General features: G+C 43.9%; 1 protein-coding gene across 1 annotated transcript in view; it reads right to left on the reverse strand.

The window, feature by feature from the left end:
* Positions 1-517: 517 nt before the first annotated feature.
* KCNV1 (potassium voltage-gated channel modifier subfamily V member 1) overlaps positions 518-22,904 on the reverse strand; it is a 38,998-nt gene continuing 16,611 nt past the window's right edge. Inside the window, exon 2 of the mRNA XM_077271095.1 lies at positions 518-1,620. Coding sequence (XP_077127210.1) covers positions 1,112-1,620 — 509 coding nt within the window. The 3' untranslated portion in view covers positions 518-1,111. The remainder of the gene's footprint in view (positions 1,621-22,904) is intronic.

The raw sequence follows: 22,904 nt of genomic DNA on the forward strand, positions 1-22,904 counted from the left end.
AGAGCAAGAATAAAGCAAATTTCTCCATTAACATAGCATATAAAGTTTCTTACTTTCATGTGTACTATTGATTTATGAAATAAAAATTAAAACAATGGTTACTCTTTAAAATGTGCTTGTTAAAGAAACTCTCCTCCCATCAAAATTTTTATTCTCTTAATATATTGCAGTCATCATATTATATAGCACTGTGTACTTACAATTGCTCATTTTGCCTTTCTACCTGGCTAATTCTTCTTTACCCCATTAGGTCTATGACATCACGTGATTAAAAATAGGCTAGCTGAATCCTTCTAAGCTCTATGTAAAAGGAGGTCAATTTTCCCTGCATGAGTCATCATTCACTGCAAAAGTCTATGGAGGGAGGAGGAGGAAGCAGCTGGGTCTGAAGTGGAAGAGGGGAATGATAAATGAAGGGAGATGAAATGAAGGCAGAGAAAAGAGAATTGAATTATCAAGGTAGAAAGGCAAAATGAGCAATTGTAAGTACACAGGGCTATGTAATATGATGATTCCAATCGGCTCTCACTGTGATCACAATCTGATCACACTCTGATTAGAGTGTGATCAGAGTGTCATTTCAATAATCATCCCGATTAACTCGGATGAGGAGATCTAAGGTCATCAGCATCTGCTCTAACAGTAAGAAAAGGAAGTTCTGTCGAGAGGTCACCGGATCTGTAGGTCTCCAGTCTTCAGGATATTGTTTCTCTGCACAAAATATTGTATTAAATGAAGTTTTTCATCCTTGGTTTAGCATTTTGGGCAAATGCTGCAAATCCGGACAGCCACCCTAAAGTCTAATGTTGTCCCCACTCGTTATTGATGGAGAGATCCATGGCGTTTTCTTGAAGGTTTCTTGAAGGTTCCTTCTTGTATCTCACACCTCGAGCATTTGTTCGCATGACCGGGAATCTGCAGAGCAGAAGGGAGCCTTTACTATGGCCAAAAGCTGGATTTATCAACATAACAAAAATGAAGCATAATAAAATCCCGAAAAAATGAAATGATTGATGCCTGCTACATCTGAATGCAAAAAGCCACATCCAAGTAAAGCTAAATTGTAATTGAGACAAAAAAGGTAAAAAAACAAACTCAAAACACTCTAGAATTACCAGAATTCATCTCCTCCGCTGCTTCTTGTGCTCGCCCGCTCTCGGGTTTTCAGTCGTAACATTTCCATGATACTTTTAGCATAAATGTCCCTTAGATTTACGTTGACATCGGACTCAGTGTTGATGTTTTTCATTAGCTTCTTTAAGGCCTCCCTTTGCCTCAGAGCTGCCTCCTTCATTTTTAATGTGAAGTAACAAGCAGCAAATCGGTCGTTGATAATAGCTATTGGCAACGCTAAAACTAAGATCCCCGATAAAATGCACAAGAACGCCACAATTTTACCAAACGTGGTGTCCGGTCTGATATCTCCGTAGCCTACTGTGGTCATGGAGGTCGTCGCCCACCACCAGGCACTGGGGACACTGGTGAAAGTCGTGTCAGGGACGTTATGCTCAACAGCGTATTCCAAGGCGGAGAATATGGAAATGCCCACCGACAGGAAGAGGAGCAGAAGGCCGACTTCTTCATAACACTGAGCGATGGTCATTCCTAGAGACTTTAAACCTGAAATGTAAAAAGACAAAAATAATTTATTACCTTCCATGTTATCATAAAAAAATCTGAATAAAAAAAACATGGCTGCTTTGTCTCAAAAATAGCACCAAACTCGTGAATGGGTTGTGTCTAATATTACATTTTAGCTGCATAGAAGTAGCTGCAATACCATCCATAACCAGTGGACGGGGGTGGAGCTGTTTTTGAACCATGAACATTAATATTTTATTGTCATATTCTTTATGGTTAGTTTTATCATTGCTTTGGACTGGGTGCTGTCTAATAAGGAGGGTGCCAAAAAGCCCCTCTGTGTTCATCAAAAAAGAGAATTTGACGGCAGCATCGTAACTTAGTGGAATAAAGGCTAATCCAGGAAAGAGAAAAATCATGCATTTGTAATAAGCTGAACTTGAAATATGCATAACCTTACGTCAAGAACTTTTTTTTTCATTTTCTTTCATGCTCTGGTGACTATTGATACATGTGTATTTCCTTTTGACCGTGTTCTGCCACAGACCTGCTCCTCTGGGAAGATGCTGAGAATCTTAATAACCGAGCGCCGGTGGCATCAGCGCTGCAATAACAGCCAAGGTTAAAGGACAAACAAACGTATTTAATAATAATTATTTTCTCCCATTTTTATGCATTGCTTCTACGTAAGACATAAATGAATATGCTTTAATTATTCATGTTTGGGGTCGAGAGGAATCTAGCCTGAATTTCATTGTGCGGTTATTTTTATTAACCCATTACTATTTTTTTTTTTTAAATGACTGATTTTTAATGATTCGGGTCCTAATGAATCAGAAACATAATTTGCAAAATTTTTTCAAGTACGGATTTTTCAGAAAAGGGCGTCCCAATATTCAAATAAAAATGACAATGACATGATTTCCTATTTTGAAAACATTCATTTTACAAACACAACACAAAAAATGGGACCTAATTATATAAATTATAAAATCTTAGTTGCTAGAAGCTAAAGATTAGGCATCCCCAAAAAAAGACATTGGTAGATAATGGGTTAATATCTAATGGATATTTATTGATGTTATGTGAATGTTGTAGTTTTTCTTAGTTTCAAAAATTTTTAAACAAAATTAAGCTTGAATGGCAAATTTATCTGGATACAAGTTGGGGTCAATAGTTATAAAGTGTAAGAATCTTCACCTTTCAAATATTTCGTATTGACCCATTTTTCCTCTATAGTGCTATTGTCAAGAGACTCAAACTCAGTAGCTCTTGTGCACCACGTGGCAGCTCTTCCCTCTGAGTTATAAAGTTAGCTGGACAGTTCTGTGCTAACCCAGATACTTGTACCTTTGTTGTTTCTGATTGTCTCCACCCTGAGTTCCTGATTGGCTCCACCCTGAGTTCCTGATTGGTTCCATCCTGAGTTCCTGATTGGCTCCACCTTGAGTTCCTGATTGGCTCCACCCTGAGTTCTTAATTGGCTCCACTCTGATTGAACACCCTATTTAAACCTGGCATATACTGAGCTCCCAGCCTTTAGTCAAGCTTCCTTTCACCTGCACCTTCATTCTAAGATTATATTGCTGCTTATGTGTAACGACTCCTTGGCTATCCCTGACTATGCTATGTGCTGCTCCTTTAAACTACATTGCTGATCCTGTGTACTGACCCCTTGGCTATCCCTGACTATGCTACCTGCTGGTACTGCCTCTAGTGGCTGCAATACCATTACCCCAACCCAGGTCAGTCTATAACAGTTATTTCAATTCAGGTCTATTTGCTCGAAGTCTCTAAAATTCTGTAATTCAGTACTGGATCCTGACTACAAACACTCCTCTGTACTCACATTGTATCATATCAGTAGAAACTCCTCTTAGGCGTTCCAGCAGATTGTTCTCTGTCATAATTAAAGGGGTTTTCTCATGTAAGACCTGAATATAAATAAATCCTGACTACAGTCTTCTCTGCCATAGTAGGTTACCCTTAGTGGTCTCACAGTACACAGAGTTATTCTGCTGATTAACTGCTTAAAGGGGTATTCTCATCTTCAAGATCCTATCCCAATATGTAGTAAGTGTAATAAAAATATTAGCAAATTCCTCCAATTAGAAATGTAGTATAGTTCTTCTGATTCACTATGTCACTTACCCCATGTGTAGGGCATTGCAGTAGCTTAGTTATCCATGGCTTTGACCACTCATATAATAACAGTTAGTTAGTTGTTAGTAGTCTTAACCATGGATACCTAAGCTGCTGCATTGCCCTGCACATGGGATAAAGGACATAGCTAATTTGGAGAATTATACTACATTTATAAATGAAGGTGTTTGCTAATATTTTTATTATTACATCATCTATAGGATATGATCTTGGAGCCGTGAAAACCCCTTTAAGGACTGTCTGAAAATTTGCTAAAAATGCAGGCTACACGTCATTTAGTGTTTTTCTACTTGTACACATGTGGCAACTTATACTTTTAAGCAGTTTTACCCTAAAAATTAAAAAATAATTTATATGTAAAGAACTATAAAAAAATAAACCAAAGATCAAGCCAAAAGCAGCGAATCTGTATTTGGATCTGCAGCCATTTAGGGGATTTTTCCTATAAATCCTGTATCAGGATCAGCTATTAATATGTGATCACTTTGGCCCCCACTGAACAGAGTAATGGGGGTCCTGAGCTCCTCTTTTCTATGAATTGTAGCGAGTCTGAATGTAGTGCTCGCATACAAATTGCCTCTTCACTGAAAGTCAATGGAACGGGCAGAAACGGCACAAATAGAAAATCTTGTACAATCAATGTGAGTCATTGCTTTACAGGCATAGTTCATGGATTCATGATGTGCATGGCTATGTCATTGGTGATGCATTACAGGACTGAAATATACGTGCCTGAAAGCCAGGTCATATGGGTAAAGTTGTATTAAATATTTAGGCTGAAGCCTACGGCTCATACAAGAGCGGAGAGTCATCCACTAAACTTAACATGACGGCACCAACAATGATCCTCAGCTTATTATTTCTTATAAATTGCCTGCTTCACTGATCTGCAACTACGGTATTCTTTATTTGCCACAATATGATATAGAGCTGAGGAATTCTGGGGAAACTTTTTTTTTTTGCAAACATTTTGCGGTTTTGACAATTTTAATCTTATTCCATGCAGGCGCGTATCTAAAATTGTTGCAGAGGTCGCCATTGTAACCGGGCCTGGCGTGTGGCACCTCACGCCGATGCCAGCAAGTCCTTTCAGGTGAAGTGTATTGCGGCACACAGACCAGTCAGTTCAGAGGCCAGCAGCTGATGTCGGCAAGCGTGTGACTGGTGGCAGTGATGTCATGCGCTCCCGTTGATTCAGAAGAAGATGCTGCATGGCGGGGGGTTGGAGGGAAGATGAGTATAATTATTTATATTTTTTTCTATACATTTTAATACAGCGGCAGAATGGGGTGCCCAATCTTTTGCATAGGCCCATTCTCCTTTTTCTAATTTTTAAAATGTTCACTTCAACACAAAAAGTGAAACTTATATTATGCAGAGTCATTACAAACAGAGTGATCTATTTCAAGTGTTTATTTCTGTTAATGTTGATGATTATGGCTTACAGCCAATGAAAACCCAAAAGTCATTATCTAATGTTTTGCGGTTTTGACTATTTTCATCTTATTCCATGCAGGCACGTGGAACAAAAACACCTGCAAAGGCTTCCTAAGCATTTATAAAGGTCCCTTAGTCTGTTTCAGTAGCCTCCACAATCATGGGGAAGACTGCTGACTTAACAGATGTCGAGAAGTCAGTCATTGACACACTCCACAAGGAGGGTAAGCCACAAAAGGTCATTGCTAAAGAATCTGGCTGCTCACAGACTGTTGTATCCAAGCATATTAATGGAAAGTTGAGTGGAAGGAGAAAGTGTGATTGAAAAACATGCACAAGCAACCGGGATAACCGCAGCTTGAAAGAATTGTTAAGAAAAGGCCATTCAAAAATTTGGGGGAGATTCACAAGAAGTGGACTGCTGCTGGAGTCGTTGCTTCAAAGGCCACCACACACACAAGTATCCAGGACATGGGCTACAAGTGTCGCATTCCTTGTGTCAAGCCACTCATGACCAATAGACGATGCCAGAAGAGTCTTACCTGGGCCAAAGAGAAAAAGAACCGGACTGTTGTCAGTGGTCCAAGGTGTTTTCAGATGAAAGCAAATTTTGCATTTCATTTGGAAATCAAGGTCCCAGAGTCTGGAGGAAGAGTGGAGAGACCACAATCCAATCTGCTTGAGGTCTAGGGTGAAGTTTCCACAATCAGTGATGGTTGGGGGAGCCATGTCATCTGCTGGTGTAGGTCCACTGTTTTTTTTACCAAGACCAAAGTCAGTGCAGCCGTATACCAGGAAATTTTAGAGGACTTCATGCTTCCCTCTGCTGACAAGCTTTTTAGAGATGGAAATGTAACACCCCAGGTTCCTGGTTATTGCAGTGGTATTGCATTCCTCACGGGGAGAGTGATATCATGCTTTGAAGCAAGGAATGATCTCCTTCATCAGGTGTCACAAACATGCAACATGTTCACACTCCAGGCCAGAACAGGGAGCTCTGATCCAGCTTGTGGGTGGCTCCCCTATATATATATATATATATATATATATATATATATATTCTGGTCTGGAGGGAAAGTCAGTCAGTCTGTCAGAGAGACACAGGAGAGAGGAAATCAGAGGGGCCGTGCAGCCACGTGAAGTGCTGCAGCTCCTGAAAAAGGCAGAGAAAGGAAGGGAACATTTTGTAGAGACCATGAAGGAGGAAAGAAGTAAAGGAGAAGTTAAGAGCTGGAGAGAGAAGTTGCGACTGGGCTTCCTCCACGTTGAGTGAAGATACCTGCAGCCGGAAGACCGAGGTTGTGGGGGTAACTCTATGCCCCATGGCAGAAACCGTCGGGACAGCAGATTGCAAGTTACCTGTCCACCATTGACACCTGAGGACACAGTAGTGCATAGAGCCCGGGTCGTGTTAGAGATCCTGTAAAAAGGCTCGAGTTACCTGTCGTATGGGTAGTGTCCTACCTAAAGGGGGACAGAGAGATAACCTGAGGACCTTGTGTGAGGCCCAGGGCAGCAAGGGACTACAACACCACAGCACTAGAAGGAAAGCTTCCAACCCCACCTGTTAAAGGGGATTCCAGAATTGCTTCCAAGCCAGCCGGACTGTACCTGCACCTGTGATCCGGTACCCTAAACTGTGGCTGCCTGAGACCTTTAGTAGAGAGGTAAAGAGACTGCAACCCTGTGTCCTCCATTTCTTACTAGACCACCTATCACCTGTCCCTCCTACACTGGGAGCCCTGGGGACCCAGGTTCACCTGTGGGAAGGAAGCCATACCATCTCAGCTGCCAAAACACTACCCCAGAGGACCCCTTTAAGCAGCGTTGGTCACTCCTGACTGAATGCCACAGGTGGTGTCATGAACACAAACTTTATTCATATAATCCCTTTAAATACATTCCCTTATACATGCGCATCCAGGGCCATGGACCGGGTTGCCGCCACCATGACACATCCCTTTAAGTACCTGACCCGGTACCGAGAACCCCATGGCCCCGGTGGACGGTCCAGAAATGTCATTCTCCAGCAGGACTTGGCACCTGTTCACACTGCCAAAAGTACCAATACCTGGTTTAAAAACAACAGTATCACGGTGCTTGATTGGCCAGCAAACTTGCCTGACCTTAACCCCATAGAGAATCTATGGGATATTGTCAAGAGGAAGGTGAGAAACACCAGACCCAACAATGCAGACAAGCTAAAGACTGCTATCAAAGCAACCTGGGCTTCCATAACATCTCAGCAATGCCACAGGCTGATCGCCTCCATGTCATGCCACATTGATGCAGTAATTGATGCAAAAGGAGCCCAGACCAAGTATTGAGTGCATTGAGTAATTTTACAATTATTTTTCAAGCTCGTGTTATAAAGTATTCTAATTTACTGAAATAATGACTTTTGGGTTCTCATTGGCTGTAAGCCATAATCATCAACATTAACAGAAATACACACTTGAATGCACACTCTGTTTGTAATGACTCTACATAATATAAATTGCACTTTTTGTGCTGAAGATCTATAAAATAAATCAACTTTTTGATGTGTATCTTTTCTTGTATCTTGTGACTGTATAGTATCCCTTATGTTATAAGTAGTGTTGAGCATTCCGATACCGCAAGTATCGGGTATCGGCCGATACTTGCGGGTATCGGAATTCCGATACCGAGATCCGATACTTTTGTGTCCACTTTTGTGGACCTCAGCGAGGGAACCGGCAGCGTTGTTTGCTTAAAATTCGCGGGTTTACTTCCTTACTTGAAGTCCCGGCTTGTGATTGGTCGCGTCGCCCATGTGACCGCGACGCGACCAATCACAAAGCCGGAACGTAATTTTAAAATCCTTAAGGACCTGAAATTACGTCACGGCTTGCTGTGATTGGTCGCGTCGCGGCCACATGGGCGGCACGCGACCAATCACAAGCCGGGACTTCAAGTAAGGAAGTAAACCCGCGAATTTTAAGCAAACAACGCTGCCGGTTCCCTCGCTGAGGTCCAGGCTGCGTCGGAGAGGTGAGTATAGCAATATTTTTTATTTTAATTCTTTATTTTACACATTAATATGGTTCCCAGGGCCTGAAGGAGAGTTTCCTCTCCTTCAGACCCTGGGAACCATCAGGAATACCGTCCGATACATGAGTCCCATTGACTTGTATTGGTATCGGGTATCGGTATCGGATTAGATCCGATACTTTGCCGGTATCGGCCGATACTTTCCGATACCGATACTTTCAAGTATCGGACGGTATCGCTCAACACTAGTTATAAGCTTATAATTATGTGTAAAAGAACATGAGATTTATCACATCTACGCAGGGTTGTACTGGCCCACCAGTTGGCACAGGCACTGACTAGTGTTGAGCATTCCGATACCGCAAGTATCGGGTATCGGCCGATATTTGCTGTATCGCAGTTCCGATACCGAGTTCTGCCTCCACGTGGTGCACCCTGGGTAACGCTAAAGGACTAACAACCTTGACGACCAAACAATCAAACTACATCTAGATCTCCTGGTCAATATATTTTACATCATATTTGATAATCAACAAAGGATCAAATTTGATAATGTCTACAAATAATGGTACCATCACAAATGACACTCCTCAAACGAAAGATCTTGGACCCACTGTGAAAATCTGCCAAATTAATATTGAAGGTATCAGCCACTCAAAATGTGATTTCCTTCACAAGTTTCTCACTGCTAACAAAATAGACGTTTTTGTTCTTCAGGAAACTCATGTTGAAAATGAAGACCAACTTCTAGCTCGTGGCTCCATTGCTGCTTTTGATTTAATTGGTGCTACATATGACCCACACTATGGTGTAGCTACCTATGTGAAAGGCAACATTGAAAATGTAAAGCTTGTATCTACATCTGTTGAAAATTACATCCATGAAGCTGTGATTAAAGTTGGTGATATCACAATTGTTAATATTTACAAGCCTCCTGCAGTACAATGGCCTACTGAAGTTATCCATGTCCATCCACATCCTACCGTGTATATAGGAGATTTCAACAGTCACCATGATCTCTGGCAATATGCTAGTAATGACGACAATGGTGAGCACCTGGTAAACTGGTCTGACGTGCACAACACATTCTTGGTTTTTGATGCAAAGAATTTTCCAACCTTCCAATCAGCAGCCTGGCAGAGAGGATACAACCCTGATTTATGTTTCGTATCACGCAATAGAAACAATCAACCTTTATCTACAACTCAGTCAAACATTTCCCTCGAAGTCAGCATCGCCCTGTCATCATCACTGTTGGAGTATCCATTCCTCTTGTAACTTCGTACCTACGTCCTCGATGGAATTTTGTTAAAGCCAACTGGAAAAAGTTTGCAGATCATCTTGACAAGTGTATTGGTTGGATACCTCCAATCAGTAAAAACTATGAGCGGTTCTGTAAAGCTGTTATTAAAGCTGCAAAGAAATCAATACCACGTGGCTTCCGCAAAGAATACATTCCAGGCTGGACTGATGAATGTGAACAACTATACAGACAATTTATTGAGAGTGAAGATGGTGAAATCGGTGATGAGTTGCTGAACAAACTGAATGCAGCACATTGTGCCAAATGGATGGAAACAGTTGAGAACTTGGACTTTAAAAGGTCCAGTAGAAAAGCGTGGTCTCTTTTAAGAAAACTAGAAGGAAACCGTAAAGCAAAACAGAAAACGAATGCTGTAACTCCAAATCAAATTGCAGCACACATTGTGAACACCTCAAGAACTCCTAAAGACCGAGCTCATACCATAGAAGTTAAAAATAAGTTTAAGCTACTAAAATCATCTGTGGCATCGACTGAAGAATATTCCCATCCTTTTACAACTTGTGACATTGAAATTGCCCTTGTTGATACTAAAAGTAACAAAGCTCCGGGATTTTATGGGATTCATCCCGAATTTCTCAAAAATTGTGGACCTTTTGTGAAAAAATGGTTGGCAAAGTTCTTCTCAGATATCATGGAGAATGCTCAAGTCCCCAGTAAATTAAAACACGCCAAGATCATTGCATTGTTAAAACCTGGGAAGCCTGAAGATAATCCATCAAGCTATAGACCCATTGCTTTATTGAGCTGCCTTTACAAGCTGTTAGAACGCTTAATCTATAACAAGATCAATTTAAAGATTTTTGACTCAATACCTATAGAGCAAGCCGGCTTTAGACCTGCTCGAAACTGCAGTGACCAAGTTTTAGCCTTGACAACTTTAATTGAAGCTGAATTTCAAAAGAACAAGAAGGTTTCAGTGGCGTTCATCGATCTTTCTGCCGCATATGACACTGTGTGGAGGGAAGGACTTCTATATAAGTTTCTGAAGGTGATTCCATGTAAGAAAATTATGTACCTCTTGAATAATATGATTGCAAATCGAACCTTTCAACTTATCATGGATGATTCAACCAGTTGTAAGAAAACCTTAAACAATGGTTTGGCCCAGGGATCAGTGCCTGCACCTCTCCTGTTTGCTTTGTACCTAGCAGACATTCCTGACACAATATCACGGAAATTTGGATACGCCGATGACTGGGCACTTGCTACAGTGAGCAAAACAATGGAGGAAGCAGAGGAGGTCCTAACAGAAGAACGTATTTTCGACAATAGAGGCTAAAGCCCAATCCATCAAAAACGGAAGTATGTTGCTTTCATTTACACAACGCAAGTGCTAAGACTGAACTCAAAGTACGTTTTGAAGGTCAACTTGTCAAACACAACTTCAATCCCAAGTATTTAGGCATAATCCTTGATAGAAGCCTAACCTTCAAATCTCACTTGGAAAAGACGGCACAGAAACTGAAAGCACGCAACAATGTTATTCAGAAACTCTGCGGATCCTCCTGGGGTTCCTCCACACCTGTCTTGCGAACGTCTACCCTTGCCTTGGTATACTCTACCGCAGAATATTGTGCTCCAGTATGGCTGAATAGTTGTCATGTGAATGCAATCGACAATCAGTTGAACAACTCAATGCACATAATTTCTGGTGCTATCAGACCTACGCCCATCCAGTGGTTACCTGTCTTGACCCATATCGCACCTGCAAATCTGAGAAGACAAAAGCTCCTACTTAAAGAATACACCAAAGTATTGAATAATGAAAATCTCCCAATACATCAAAATATCCAAGATGTTCAAATACAGCGACTGAAATCAAGACATCCACCCATCCGAACCGCAATTACCCTGTATGATCATGATTTCAATTTAGAAGAGAAATGGCGTGAACTTTGGGTCAGTGCAGTAGACGGTGAGCCTCAAGCGTTTCCTCACTTTCAAAATCCACCACCAGGCTTCAATCTGCCAAGGAAAACCTGGGTCACTTTGAATCGTATAAGGAACAAACTTTGGTGTCTGTGCAGATCTTATGCATAAGTGGGGAAAATCTGACTCTCCTGCCTGTGACTGTGGAGCTGACCATCAAACAATTCAGCACATTGTCGAGGAATGTCCCCTCAGATCTTATACTGGTGACAAGAATGATTTCTATACTGGAAATGACAATGTTATTGCATACATAGAAAATCTCGATATCCGACTCTGATTTCTGCTCCTTTGTTCTTTTCAATCACTGTTTATCATTTATGTATTCTTATATGATGTTTAAATATATGTTCATACGATTAATAATAATAATGTGATATCGGAAATCGGAATCGGAAGTTCCCAGTGTATGGTTCCCAGGGTCTGGAGGAGAGGAGACTCTCCTTCAGGCCCTGGGATCCATATTCATGTAAAAAATAAAGAATTAAAATAAAAAATATGGATACACTCACCCCTCCGGCGGACCCTGGACCTGCAGCCTCCGTTCCTAAGAATGCAGTGAGTATAGGACCTGCGATGACATCGCGGCTTGTAATTGGTCGCGTGAGCGGTCACATGAGTGGTCACGCGACCAATCACAAGCCGCGACGTCATCGAAGGTCCTTCACTCTGCATTCTTAGGAACGGAGGCTGCTGGTTACATCGCTAAGGTCCAGGGGCCGTCCGAGGGTGAGTATATCCATATTTTGTATTTTAATTCTTTATTTTTTACATGAATATGGATCCCAGGGCCTGAAGGAGAGTTTCCTCTCCTTCAGACCCTGGGAACCATCCAGGATACCTTCTGATATTTGTGTCCCATTGACTTGTATTGGTATCGGGTATCAGTATCGGCGAGATCCGATATTTTGCCGGTATCGGCCGATCCAATCCGATACCGATACTTTCGAATATCGGAAGGTATCGCTCAACACTAGCACTGACACCTGCTTGCATACTGGCCAGCAGTTGCCTAGGGCCCCCACTTTTCCTAATAGTGGCACACCAGGCAGCTATAGGGCCCCTGAGTCAGCGAAGCAGCAGCTGGAGAAAGGAGCCTGTCCCCACTGCTAAAGTGAAATGAATATTCACGCTTCCCCATGCCCCCATGGACATCGAGAGGAGTGAATATCATTTCACTTTAACAGCGGGCAGTGTTAGCAGCAAGCTGAGGCTAGCACTGCCCGCATGTTAAGTCAGAGGTGGGCCCCTGCAGGACGGCTTACCCTAGGCAGAGCAGAGCTGCAGGGATCAAATGCGGCTTCCTTCCCGACACTTCCTGTCTGACACAGCTCAGCTGGATGATGTCATCATTCAGCGCGCTGTTTCAGACAGTAAGCTGCTGGCGAGGAAGAGGCTGCCTGTTATGGTTCCCAATGGCAGGGGAACATCAGAAACATAGAAAAACGGACAAGCTCTCGGGTGATGGAAACTAGAGCTGACCGCGATGCTAAACCTATACACACAACTAATAGTAGCCAGGGAACGTGCCTACGTTTTCGCTAGACGTCTCGCACCAGCCGGAGGACTAACTACCCCTAATAGATGAAACACAGTCCTGGCTTGCCTCCAGAGGAAAATCCCCCACAGGAGATAGTAGCCCCCCACATATAATAACGGTGAGTTAAGGTGAAAAGACAAACGTAGTATGAAAACAGATTTAGCACAGCGAGGCCCACTAACTAGATAGCAGAAGGATACAATAGTGGACTTCGCAGTCAGCTACAAAACCCTATCAAAAACCATCCTGAAATTACCTTAAACTCATGTGCCAACTCATGGCACCGGAGTGGCAATTTCAGCCCACAAGAGCTTCCAGCTGCAGAGAATCACATAACTGCAAACTGGACAAAACATACAAAAATAGACTAAGGACAGAAATGTCCAACTTAGCTGGTCAGCAGACTGGGAGCAGGTACATGCAACAGAAAGACTCTGGTTACATTGATGGCCGGCATTGGAATGACTGAGGAACAAAGCTAAATAGGAAACTCCCACATCCTGATAGAAACAGGTGAAAAGCTCACAAGACACCAGTACCACAAGCGACCACTGGGGGAGCCAAATAACCGAATCACAACAGTACCCCCCCCTTAAGGAGGGGGCACCGAACCCTCACAAGAACCACCAGGGCGATCTGGATGAGCCCTATGAAAGGCACGGACCAAATCAGAGGCATGAACATCTGAAGCTGAAACCCAAGAATTATCCTCCTGACCGTAGCCCTTCCACTTAACCAGATATTGAAGTCTCCGTCTGGAAAAACGGGAGTCCAAGATTTTCTCCACCACGTACTCCAATTCACCCTCAACCAGCACAGGAGCAGGAGGCTCAACAGAAGGCACAACTGGCACCTCATACCTCCGCAATAACGACCGATGGAAAACATTATGGATAGCAAAGGATGCTGGGAGGTCCAAACGAAAAGACACAGGGTTAAGAATTTCCAAAATCCTATAAGGACCGATGAACCGAGGCTTAAACTTAGGAGAAGAGACCCTCATAGGGACAAAACGGGAAGACAACCACACCAAGTCCCCAACACGAAGACGAGGACCAACACGACGATGGCGATTAGCAAAATGCTGAGTCCTCTCCTGGGACAACTTTAAATTGTCCACCACCTGACCCCAAATACGATGCAACCTGTCCACCATAGTATCCACTCCAGGACAATCCGAAGATTCCACCTGACCAGATGAAAAACGAGGATGGAACCCCGAATTGCAAAAGAAAGGGGAAACCAAAGTGGCAGAACTGGCCCGATTATTAAGGGCAAACTCTGCCAACGGCAAAAAGGTGACCCAGTCATCCTGATCAGCAGACAGAAAACACCTCAAATAAGTCTCCAAGGTCTGATTAGTACGCTCCGTCTGGCCATTCGTCTGAGGATGAAATGCAGATGAAAAAGACAAATCAATGCCCATCCTGGCACAAAACGCCCGCCAAAATCTGGACACAAACTGAGATCCCCTGTCAGAAACTATATTCTCCGGGATACCATGCAACCGAACCACATTCTGAAAAAACAGAGGCACCAACTCAGATGAGGAAGGCAACTTGGGCAAAGGTACCAAATGAACCATCTTAGAAAAACGGTCACACACCACCCAGATGACAGACATTTTCTGAGAAACAGGGAGATCAGAAATAAAATCCATAGAGATGTGTGTCCAAGGCCTCTTAGGAATAGGCAAGGACAACAACAATCCACTAGCCCGAGAACAACAAGGCTTGGCCCGAGCACAAACATCACAAGACTGCACAAAAGTACGCACGTCCCGAGACAGGGAAGGCCACCAGAAGGACCTAGCCACCAAATCCCTGGTACCAAAAATTCCCGGATGACCTGCCAACGCAGAAAAATGAACCTCCGAGATGACTCTGCTGGTCCACTCATCCGGCACAAACAATCTACCAGGCGGACAACGATCAGGCCGATCCGCCTGAAACTCTTGTAAAGCACGTCGCAGGTCAGGGGAGACAGCAGACAATATCACCCCATCCTTAAGGATACCCGTAGGTTTGGAATCGCCAGGGAAATCAGGTTCAAAACTCCTAGAAAGGGCATCAGCCTTCACATTTTTAGAACCTGGCAGATACGAGACCACAAAATTAAACCGAGAGAAAAACAACGACCAGCACGCCTGTCTAGGATTCAGACGTCTGGCCGACTCAAGATAAATCAAATTCTTGTGATCAGTCAAGACCACGACCTGATGTCTAGCACCCTCAAGCCAATGACGCCACTCCTCGAATGCCCATTTCATCGCCAAAAGCTCCCGATTACCAACATCATAGTTTCGCTCGGCGGGCGAAAATTTTCGAGAAAAGAACGCACAAGGTCTCATCACTGAACCATCTGAACTGTTCTGTGACAAAACCGCCCCCGCTCCAATCTCGGAAGCATCAACTTCCACCTGAAAAGGAAGTGAAACATCAGGCTGGCGCAACACAGGGGCAGAAGAAAAGCGGCGCTTAAGCTCTCGAAAGGCCTCCAGAGCAGCAGGAGACCAATTGGCCACATCAGCACCTTTTTTAGTCAAATCAGTCAAAGGCTTGACCACGCTAGAAAAACCAGTTATGAATCGACGATAAAAATGAGCAAAGCCCAAAAATTTCTGAAGGCTCTTAAGAGAAGTCGGCGGCGTCCAGTCACAAATTGCCCGAACCTTAACAGGATCCATCTCAATAGAAGAAGGGGAAAAAATGTACCCCAGAAAAGAAATCTTCTGAACCCCAAAAACACACTTTGCACCCTTTACAAACAGAGAATTGGTCCGCAAAACCTGAAAAACCTTCCTAACCTGTTGAACATGAGACTCCCAGTCATCCGAAAAAATCAAAACATTATCCAGATACACAACCATGAATTTATCCAGATATTCACGGAAAATATTGTGCATAAAAGACTGAAAGACCGAAGGGGCATTTGACAAACCAAAAGGCATTACCAAATACTCAAAATGGCCCTCGGGCGTATTAAATGCGGTTTTCCACTCATCCCCCTGCTTAATTCGCACCAAATTATACGCACCGCGAAGATCAATCTTAGAGAACCACTTAGCTCCCTTAATGCGAGCAAATAAATCTGTCAGCAATGGCAAAGGATACTGATATTTGACTGTGATCTTATTTAAGAGTCTATAATCAATACAAGGTCTCAAAGAACCATCTCTTTTGGCTACAAAAAAGAACCCTGCTCCTAAAGGAGACGAAGAAGGACGAATATGTCCCTTTTCCAAGAACTCCCTAATATACTCTCGCATAGCAGCATGTTCAGGTACAGACAGATTGAATAAACGACCCTTAGGAAATTTACTGCCAGGAATCAAATCTATGGCGCAATCACAAGCTCTGTGAGGGGGAAGAGAATTAAGAGTAGACTCCTCAAAAACATCACAATAATCAGACAAAAAAGCCGGGATCTCAGAGGGAATAGATGAAGCAATGGAAACCAAAGGTGCGCCCCCATGATTTCCCTGACATCCCCAGCTTAGTACAGACATTGTTTTCCAGTCAAGGACTGGGTTATGGGTTTGCAACCATGGCAATCCCAGCACTAATACATCATGTAGATTAAACAACACAAGGAAGCGAATCACCTCCTGATGGTCTGGACTCATACGCATAGTCACTTGTGTCCAGTATTGTGGTTTATTACTAGCCAATGGTGTAGAATCAATACCCTTTAAAGGTATAGGGACTTCCAGAGGCTCTAGATCAAACCCACAGCGCCTGGCAAAGGACCAATCCATAAGACTCAAAGCGGCACCAGAGTCCACATAAGCATCCGCGACAATAGAAGATAACGAACAAATTAAAGTCACAGACAAAATAAACTTGGACTGCAAAGTGCCAATAGCAGAGGATTTAGCAACTTTGTTTGTTCGTTTTGAGCATGCTGATATAACATGAGTTGAATTCCCACAATAGAAGCACAACTTATTTTTGCGTCTATAATTCTGTCGTTCGCTTCTGGACAGAAAACTATCACATTGCATACTCTCTGGTACCCTCTCAGAAGACACCGCTGTTATGGTTCTCAATGGCAAGAGAACATAGCCCAGCATACATAGGAACTAGCTCTTGGAAGGATGGAAACTTAAACTGACCATGAACTAAACCTGCCGCACAACTAACAGTAGCCGGGTAGCGTAGCCTGCGTTTTATCCCTAGACGCCCAGCGCCGGCCGGAGGACTAACTAATCCTGGCAGAGGAAAATATAGTCCTGGCTCACCTCTAGAGAAATTTCCCCGAAAGGCAGACAGAGGCCCCCACATATATTGGCGGTGATTTAAGATGAAAATGACAAACGTAGTATGAAAATAGGTTTAGCAAAATCGAGGTCCGCTTACTAGATAGCAGGAAGACAGAAAGGGTACTTTCGTGGTCAGCTGAAAACCCTATCAATACACCATCCTGAAATTACTTTAAGACTCTAGTATTAACTCATAACATCAGAGTGGCAATTTCAGATCACAAGAGCTTTCCAGACACAGAAACGAAACTGCAGCTGTGAACTGGAACAAAATGCAAAAAACAAACAAGGACAAAAGTCCGACTTAGCTGGAAGTTGTCTGGTAGCAGGAACATGCACAGAAAGGCTTCTGATTACAATGTTGACCGGCATGGAAGTGACAGAGGAGCAAGGTTAAATAGCGACTCCCACATCCTGATGGGAACAGGTGAACAGAGGGGATGATGCACACAAGTTCAATTCCACCAGTGGCCACCGGGGGAGCCCAAAATCCAATTTCACAACAGTACCCCCCCCTCAAGGAGGGGGCACCGAACCCTCACCAGAACCACCAGGGCGATCAGGATGAGCCCTATGAAAGGCACGGACCAGATCGGAGGCATGAACATCAGAGGCAGTCACCCAAGAATTATCCTCCTGACCGTATCCCTTCCATTTGACCAGATACTGGAGTTTCCGTCTGGAAACACGGGAGTCCAAGATTTTTTCCACAACGTACTCCAACTCGCCCTCAACCAACACCGGAGCAGGAGGCTCAACGGAAGGCACAACCGGTACCTCATACCTGCGCAACAATGACCGATGAAAAACATTATGAATAGAAAAAGATGCAGGGAGGTCCAAACGGAAGGACACAGGGTTAAGAATCTCCAATATCTTGTACGGGCCGATGAACCGAGGCTTAAACTTAGGAGAAGAAACCCTCATAGGGACAAAACGAGAAGACAACCACACCAAGTCCCCGACACAAAGCCGAGGACCAACCCGACGCCGGCGGTTGGCAAAAAGCTGAGTCTTCTCCTGGGACAACTTCAAATTGTCCACCACCTGCCCCCAAATCTGATGCAACCTCTCCACCACAGCATCCACTCCAGGACAATCCGAAGATTCCACCTGACCGGAGGAAAATCGAGGATGAAACCCCAAATTACAGAAAAAAGGAGACACCAAGGTGGCAGAGCTGGCCCGATTATTGAGGGCAAACTCCGCTAAAGGCAAAAAAGCAACCCAATCATCCTGATCTGCAGACACAAAACACCTCAAATATGTCTCCAAAGTCTGATTCGTCCGCTCGGTCTGGCCATTAGTCTGAGGATGGAAAGCAGACGAGAAAGACAAATCTATGCCCATCCTAGCACAGAATGCCCGCCAAAATCTAGACACGAATTGGGTTCCTCTGTCAGAAACGATATTCTCCGGAATACCATGCAAACGAACCACATTTTGAAAAAACAGAGGAACCAACTCGGAAGAAGAAGGCAACTTAGGCAGGGGAACCAAATGGACCATCTTAGAGAAACGGTCACACACCACCCAGATGACAGACATCTTCTGAGAAACAGGAAGATCCGAAATAAAATCCATCGAGATGTGCGTCCAAGGCCTCTTCGGGATAGGCAAGGGCAACAACAATCCACTAGCCCGAGAACAACAAGGCTTGGCCCGAGCACAAACGTCACAAGACTGCACAAAGCCTCGTACATCTCGTGACAGGGAAGGCCACCAGAAGGACCTTGCCACCAAATCCCTGGTACCAAAGATTCCAGGATGACCTGCCAACGCAGAAGAATGAACCTCAGAAATGACTTTACTGGTCCAATCATCAGGAACAAACAGTCTACCAGGTGGGCAACGATCAGGTCTATCCGCCTGAAAATCCTGCAAGGCCCGCCGCAGGTCTGGAGAAACGGCAGACAATATCACTCCATCCTTAAGGATACCTGTAGGTTCAGAATTACCAGGGGAGTCAGGCTCAAAACTCCTAGAAAGGGCATCCGCCTTAACATTCTTAGAACCCGGTAGGTATGACACCACAAAATTAAACCGAGAGAAAAACAACGACCAGCGCGCCTGTCTAGGATTCAGGCGTCTGGCGGACTCAAGATAAATTAAATTTTTGTGGTCGGTCAATACCACCACCTGATGTCTAGCCCCCTCAAGCCAATGACGCCACTCCTCAAAAGCCCACTTCATGGCCAAAAGCTCCCGATTCCCAATATCATAATTCCGCTCGGCGGGCGAAAATTTACGAGAAAAAAAAGCACAAGGTTTCATCACGGAGCAGTCGGAACTTCTTTGCGACAAAACCGCCCCAGCTCCGATTTCAGAAGCGTCGACCTCAACCTGAAAAGGAAGAGCAACATCAGGCTGACGCAACACAGGGGCGGAAGAAAAGCGGCGCTTAAGCTCCCGAAAGGCCTCCACAGCAGCAGGGGACCAATCAGCAACATCAGCACCCTTCTTAGTCAAATCAGTCAATGGTTTAACAACATCAGAAAAACCAGCAATAAATCGACGATAAAAGTTAGCAAAGCCCAAAAATTTCTGAAGACTCTTAAGAGAAGAGGGTTGCGTCCAATCACAAATAGCCCGAACCTTGACAGGATCCATCTCGATGGAAGAGGGGGAAAAAATGTATCCCAAGAAGGAAATCTTTTGAACCCCAAAAACGCACTTAGAACCCTTCACACACAAGGAATTAGACCGCAAAACCTGAAAAACCCTCCTGACCTGCTGGACATGAGAGTCCCAGTCATCCGAAAAAATCAGAATATCATCCAGATACACGATCATAAATTTATCCAAATAATCACGGAAAATGTCATGCATAAAGGACTGAAAGACTGAAGGGGCATTTGAAAGGCCAAAAGGCATCACCAAATACTCAAAGTGGCCCTCGGGCGTATTAAATGCGGTTTTCCACTCATCCCCCTGCTTAATTCGCACCAAATTATACGCCCCACGGAGATCTATCTTAGAGAACCACTTGGCCCCCTTTATGCGAGCAAACAAATCAGTCAGCAGTGGCAACGGATATTGATATTTAACCGTGATTTTATTCAAAAGCCGATAATCAATACACGGCCTCAAAGAGCCATCTTTCTTAGACACAAAGAAAAAACCGGCTCCTAAGGGAGATGACGAAGGACGAATATGTCCCTTTTCCAAGGACTCCTTTATATATTCTCGCATAGCAGCATGTTCAGGCACAGACAGATTAAATAAACGACCCTTAGGGTATTTACTACCCGGAATCAAATCTATGGCACAATCGCACTCCCGGTGCGGAGGTAATGAACCAAGCTTAGGTTCTTCAAAAACGTCACGATAGTCAGACAAGAATTCAGGAATCTCAGAGGGAATAGATGACGAAATGGAAACCAAAGGTACGTCCCCATGCATCCCCTTACATCCCCAGCTTAACACAGACATAGCGTTCCAGTCGAGGACTGGGTTATGAGATTGCAACCATGGCAATCCAAGCACCAACACATCATGTAGATTATACAGCACAAGAAAGCGAATAATCTCCTGATGATCTGGATTAATTCGCATAGTTACTTGTGTCCAGTATTGTGGTTTATTACTAGCCAATGGGGTGGAGTCAATCCCCTTCAGAGGTATAGGAGTTTCAAGAGGCTCTAAATCATACCCACAGCGTTTGGCAAAGGACCAATCCATAAGACTCAAAGCGGCGCCAGAGTCGACATAGGCATCCGCGGTAATAGATGATAAAGAACAAATCAGGGTCACAGATAGAATAAACTTAGACTGAAAAGTGCCAATTGAAACTGACTTATCAAGCTTCTTAGTACGCTTAGAGCATGCTGATATAACATGAGTTGAATCACCACAATAAAAGCACAACCCATTTTTTCGTCTAAAATTCTGCCGTTCGCTTCTCTTCTGGACAGAATTCTATCACATTGCATATTCTCTGGCGTCTTCTCAGTAGACACCGCCAAATGGTGCACAGGTTTGCGCTCCCGCAGACGTCTATCGATCTGGATAGCCATTGTCATGGACTCATTCAGACCCGCAGGCACAGGGAACCCCACCATAACATCCTTAACGGCATCAGAGAGACCCTCTCTGAAATTCGCCGCCAGGGCGCACTCATTCCACTGAGTAAGCACAGACCATTTACGGAATTTTTGGCAGTATATTTTAACTTCATCTTGCCCCTGAGATAGGGACATCAAGGCTTTTTCCGCCTGAAGCTCTAAATGAGGTTCCTCATAAAGCAACCCCAAGGCCAGAAAAAACGCATCCACATTGAGCAACGCAGGATCCCCTGGAGCCAATGCAAAAGCCCAATCTTGAGGGTCGCCCCGGAGCAAGGAAATCACAATCCTGACCTGCTGAGCAGGATCTCCAGCAGAGCGAGATTTCAGGGACAAAAACAACTTGCAATTATTTTTGAAATTTTGAAAGCAAGATCTATTCCCCGAGAAAAATTCAGGCAAAGGAATTCTAGGTTCAGATATAGGAACATGAACAACAAAATCTTGTAAATTTTGAACTTTCGTGGTGAGATTATTCAAACCTGCAGCTAAACTCTGAATATCCATTTTAAACAGGTGAACACAGAGCCATTCCAGGATTAGAAGGAGAGAGAGAGAGGAAGGCTGCAATATAGGCAGACTTGCAAGTGATTCAATTGAAAGCACACTCAGAACTGAAGGAAAAAAAAAAAAATTTTTTTCAGCAGACTTCTTTTTTCTCTCCTTTCTCTGCCAATTAATTTAACCCTTTGTGCGCCGGTCAAACTGTTATGGTTCTCAATGGCAAGAGAACATAGCCCAGCATACATAGGAACTAGCTCTTGGAAGGATGGAAACTTAAACTGACCATGAACTAAACCTGCCGCACAACTAACAGTAGCCGGGTAGCGTAGCCTGCGTTTTATCCCTAGACGCCCAGCGCCGGCCGGAGGACTAACTAATCCTGGCAGAGGAAAATATAGTCCTGGCTCACCTCTAGAGAAATTTCCCCGAAAGGCAGACAGAGGCCCCCACATATATTGGCGGTGATTTAAGATGAAAATGACAAACGTAGTATGAAAATAGGTTTAGCAAAATCGAGGTCCGCTTACTAGATAGCAGGAAGACAGAAAGGGTACTTTCATGGTCAGCTGAAAACCCTATCAATACACCATCCTGAAATTACTTTAAGACTCTAGTATTAACTCATAACATCAGAGTGGCAATTTCAGATCACAAGAGCTTTCCAGACACAGAAACGAAACTGCAGCTGTGAACTGGAACAAAATGCAAAAAACAAACAAGGACAAAAGTCCGACTTAGCTGGAAGTTGTCTGGTAGCAGGAACATGCACAGAAAGGCTTCTGATTACAATGTTGACCGGCATGGAAGTGACAGAGGAGCAAGGTTAAATAGCGACTCCCACATCCTGATGGGAACAGGTGAACAGAGGGGATGATGCACACAAGTTCAATTCCACCAGTGGCCACCGGGGGAGCCCAAAATCCAATTTCACAACACACCGCCAAATGGTGCACAGGTTTGCGTTCCCGTAAACGCCGATCAATCTGAATAGCCATTGTGATGGACTCATTCAGACCCGTAGGCGTAGGAAACCCCACCATGACGTCTTTTACGGCATCAGAGAGACCTTCTCTGAAATTTGCCGCCAGA

The sequence above is a fragment of the Ranitomeya variabilis genome, chromosome 6, assembly GCF_051348905.1.
Source record: "Ranitomeya variabilis isolate aRanVar5 chromosome 6, aRanVar5.hap1, whole genome shotgun sequence".
In the NCBI taxonomy this organism is placed as follows: Eukaryota; Metazoa; Chordata; class Amphibia; order Anura; family Dendrobatidae; genus Ranitomeya; species Ranitomeya variabilis.